A 5,188-nucleotide genomic window follows, 5' to 3' on the forward strand; every position below is an offset into this window, starting at 1 on the left:
AAGTGGATAAACTAGGGATCGCCGGTATAACCCAACCTAACCTAATTTACTTTAAATACTATGCAAAAACACATAGATGAACTAATATATTTTTTTAACAATACAACTTAAAATTTTACATACTTAAATGAAATTTAATCACGTAGGTATTAAAAATAAATTTTTCTATATTTTTTTTTTCCTGCTTAGTTGCATTAAAAAAAAAATATAGATGTGTAGTAATGAAAGTCTGTGTAAATAATAATTGAAATGATCACTTTTCGAAATTGTTCTGATTGAACTAAGCTTTAACCTCAAATTTTCTTCAAATATTAATAAGTAAAACCACAAAATATTTCTTTACCAATTATGATTTTATTAAGAATTTTGAATAATTTATTAATTATTCTTATTTATTTAATTATCATCACTTTTCTAAAATGTGTTCGTTATTTTTAACACAATTTTTATTGACTTGTTACTCTCACTTGACCCACATTTCAATGCATGTCCATGTCTTTGTTTTATTTCGGCTCAGTTATCTCATTAGTTTTTCTTTTAAAGCTGATGATTCATCGTTCCATTAATAATTGTTTTATAAATCCACACACCATATATAATTATTTCGTACACATATTTTTAAACAATTATATCAGTTATATCTATACAACATATTTAGGTTACTGAATTAAGATTATCTGCATTGAACTGACTCCTATGAAATGGTATATCAGCAGGTTGTACAGAAGAAGGAAAAACCTCATCCTTACCCATTAACCTGTTATATTTATTTACTAATTCCTTAAATCTTCTCTTAGCCTCAATTTGTTTACGCTGTGAACATTTCAAGCGATAAAACTCTTCACGTGCAAGTTCGTCGAGTTCTTGATTGATATAGGCAACTGTATTAATAAGTTTTGGAATCATTACATATTCTAAACCATTGACACGCATATTATTTTGACGAACATGATCGGTTAATACTTTAACTGAGATTTGAAGTGATGCCATACGGACGAGCACTTTGAGTGCTTCTTGAAATTTATTCCGAATCTTTCCTACTTGTTCTCCGCCTCGTGAAAGACCAGTTAACGGATTATTTGTTGCATTCCACATAATTAAATTAAATGAAGGTAATTTCATTCCTAAAACTTTACCTTGAATTATGCGTAGAAAACAATCTGCACGCTCTGAAGTATTAATTTCAGCAGGTTTAAAATCAGTCGAAAGAAAATTTCCTTTTGCTAATGCAAATATTGCATCTCTCATAACAATTGGTATTTGATCTGCCGTTTCCTGCTGCAATCTCTGATATTCTTTCAGTTTCATTTCCATTGCATCACGTTTTCGCTTTAATAAACCAAGACCTCTCACTGCAGAAGCATGACGTAGCTTCATAAACACTAAATTTGCACGTGAGGGAAACAATGGAAATTTATCTTTACTCATTTTGCAGAACTAAAGTATAGTACAACAAGATCTTAAAACTGAAGGAAAAATGTTGCCAAATTATGAGGTCTTAGAATTGTAACAGTCTTGCCTTTATAAAACTTAAATTTTGATATGGATTTTAAGAACCAAAAAAAAATATATAGTCAAAAATCAAAATATTGTAGTATATCTTTGAGTCTTGACTGACACAATTGCGCATAGCTACTAGATAAAAAAAAATAGTTTAATTATTAGTTTTAAAATCAAATTAATTATTTTTAAATAATATAATTTATATCTGGGGGTTATTTTTGACAAACGGTTCAATTGGCTTAAACATTTGAAATACAAACGGAATAGCTGCTCTAAGATTCTACATTTATTAAAGCCGTTATTTAATAATTATCATTTCAACTTTAAAAACAGAAAGTTACTTTATAAGCAAGTAATTAGACCAGCACTACTGTACGGATGTGTTACATATAGCAAAGCTTCAAATGCTACGTTAAAGCAATTACAGATAGCTCAAAACCTGGCTTTAAGAAGACTGTTTAAGATTCCATGGTATATTAGATCAACAGACATACATAGAGATCTTAGGATTGACTTAGTGAAAAAATATATCAGAGACAGAGCTCACTAAAGTTGATACGCTACTTAACCCCGCCCTAACAATACTCAAGTCCACTTCTGGATTCTCAGGAAGATATGCTGATTTAAGGTCCGTCATCAACTAAAAGACAAATAAATGATATGATTTCTTAGCCTAGTTAAAGCCTAGTGTGGGGTAGTGATAAGCCCCCCAGTCATTATAAAGTAAAAGTGCGCAATAGCACTAACTCAAGAACAAGAAAAAGAAAGAAAAAAAAATTTATATTATTTGAGAGTAAAGTTGGCATAATATTAGTTGATCTCATAAATCGTTGAATACTGCAAATAGCTTACTTGTTATTTTCATTACTATAACCTATTTATTATTTAATGTGTTCATAAAAAAAAAATACTACAAAATTTGCTAATGCATATTAACGCATAATTTAATTATTAAAACTGTTTGTTATTAAAACTGTTTGCTTGCTTAAAATGATTTTAAAAGTTTTTTCCACTTACCTAAGAGCATTATCTGCAAGTACCATATTTCTGTGTAGATACTTTTCTAACATCATTTTGTTGACATAAATTAAGTTTATGTATCTTCTAAACAATGAACGAAAGTTCATAAATCCTTGTTATGAAGCTGAGCTCACATTTGTCAAGCTATGAACAATCGTATACCTATGAATATTTTGCATGTACCATACATGAAAATTACTTGGAGTTGGAAAGATTAATGTACAAACACGTTTATTACTTGTATATATTTTCTGAAAATTATATTGAATTTAATTACTGATTTTCGGTTAAAAATAAATTAACTATATTTGCGTTTAATTTTTAATATAAGAACTCGATATTATATCTTTAAAGGAATTGTGATCAAAGGGTTGACATATTCATGTCGTATAGTCGGGTACTCTTACTGACGAAACCTGGTTATTACGTCTTCCGTATATGAAATTTGGGATGGGAAGAAAGTGATGGTAAGAGAGATGTAAACGAAAATAGCCACTCATTATTTTAAGTTTTAGAACTTATTACAGTAAGCTACCGTATAACTTCATTTTTGTTATCATAAAACTATAATAATTTTGCAGTATATTTTTAACTTAAATATAACTAAAACTGACGTAATAAAATTAAATGAGATAGTGTAAAAATTACATAAAATTAAAGCGGTTATCCTTTCTATAAAAGTCGCGTTTGTATGTAGTCAACAAAATCAAGTCCAAGTCCAACAAAGTTTTCAGAATTTTACGTAATTGACACTTTTAACAAAATCCAACTCGATCCAAAAGATGGCCATATAATCAACAATTCCATAGGATATTCTCTCCTTTTTATATATGTTGCATATAAAAATATTTTTACTAAAACATATAAAAACAAAAACAACAACACACAAATGCGGACACAAAACAATGGTGCAAGAGTGCAACGTTTTATTACTGCAACACACGAAACAGAACCGTTTATCAGGACGACAAGGATATAAAATGCAAGTGATAGTTGGGTAAGTTTTTTTTTTCGGTTTCGTATTTGCAACTATTTTGTTTTGGTACTGACACGTGACACAAAAAGCAGGAAACAGAGTAACAAAGGATACTGTATTTCCGCTGGCGTCACGCCATTTTACACGCCATTGTATCTTTTATACATTTGTTTTTGTATTTTTACAGTAAGTGTGTGTGTATGTATGTAATCTAGTGTCAATGAATGTTGAGCTGTGATGAGATGTCACTGATGTGGGCAGATAAATGGATTTTGTTTTAATTTTTTAAACATCATTTGACCGAATTTTGATTATATATTTAAATAACAGTGAGTTCAGTTGTTTTAAATAAATTATTCATATAAAGCCAATTGTTTTAGGGTCGGTAATTGTAATTGCTGTTAATATGTTCTATGGAATATAAGGAATAGAAAATAGAGTGCTGTGCTAGTAAAATGTAGAGTACTTGAAAATTTGCTCCAAATATTAAATTCTGTTTAAAAGTCACATACGTTTTAATAATTGGGAAAAAGAATTTTGTATGTTAGGTAAACTTAAATTATAGTTTATAAATATAACCTAAAAACTTCAAAGTTATACTAAACAGCAGGCTGTGTTTTAGAATATAAAATAAATATTTTAAGTTTCCAGTTTTCTATATAGGATTTGAGGACCCATACAAAATTTCTCAAAACTTGCATATCTTTAATCAATGTAACATATAAATACCTATATACTCGATAGCAGTAAAATCTAATAGCTATGAAATAAAAGCAATGTATAGACTACCACACTATAGCATTTTACAAGCGATGATACAAGCATTTGATAAAGTAACAGCCGTATTACTGACTGAATGAAAATGAACTTCAAGATCTCTTAGCCAAACACTGTTTATTTTAACATTTATTCTAGTAACATATGGAATAATAGAATTTTTGACACTTTACTATAGTGAAGTAAAAATAAATATCATATTGAACAGCAAAAAAGAAAAGACAAGTCCCAAAAACTATCATACCAAACATTATAGTAAAAATTCATATCAAATAAAAATAAATAAATTTTTTTTTCTTACGGTGACTATTATATTTAATGGAAACTTCGAAAAACTTCTTTTTATTAATATATTCTTCATAACAGTTGATAGATTTTTCTATTAAGATATGTACTATTAAGAGTATGAAAGTGATTTTTCAAACTTTTTATAAGTCAGAAGAAGGCAAATATAAAAAAAGATTAACATGTATGTATAACTCAGTATTACGACACAATATTTGCTAAGAAAAAAAAGGAGATGTCTGGCCGCAGATCGAAAATCACAAAAGCATGGCCTAAAATGTCATGAAATGAATTAAAAAAAACCTCTTCGAAGTAAATGAGTTAGCTTACTGAACAAAGAAGTTATCTCAAATTTTATATTTAAATATATTTAATAACAGTTTCTATATTCAACAAACAACGACCAGAAAAATTGGAAATAATAGTATTTAGAACTATCAAAAAAGCATAGTATGATATGGTTAATTATGTTTAAGTACTTTTTATATTGTTTTCTTTTTATCATAAAAACAAAACAAATATTTTGAACAAAAAGAATTTCCAAAGGAAAATAAAATTACATCAAGGACGATAAAAGTGCATCACGCAAACGTTTTTAATCATAAGATGAAAACTATTGAAACCAAC

At 28.2% G+C, this 5,188-nt stretch overlaps 1 protein-coding gene across 1 annotated transcript; it reads right to left on the bottom strand.

The window, feature by feature from the left end:
• Positions 1-654: 654 nt before the first annotated feature.
• Positions 655-1,428, bottom strand: LOC119676424 (V-type proton ATPase subunit D 1-like). Its single transcript, XM_038087664.1, has one exon. It carries the CDS (start codon positions 1,426-1,428, stop codon positions 655-657), a length of 774 nt encoding a protein of 257 aa, XP_037943592.1.
• Positions 1,429-5,188: the final 3,760 nt, after the last annotated feature.

This window comes from Teleopsis dalmanni, chromosome 2 (genome assembly GCF_002237135.1).
Source record: "Teleopsis dalmanni isolate 2A chromosome 2, ASM223713v2, whole genome shotgun sequence".
In the NCBI taxonomy this organism is placed as follows: domain Eukaryota; kingdom Metazoa; phylum Arthropoda; class Insecta; order Diptera; family Diopsidae; genus Teleopsis; species Teleopsis dalmanni.

Coding starts and splice junctions, on each gene's coding strand:
- LOC119676424 (XM_038087664.1), bottom strand. CDS start 1,428: ATGAGTAAAGATAAATTTCCATTGTTTCCCTCACGTGCAAATTTAGTG.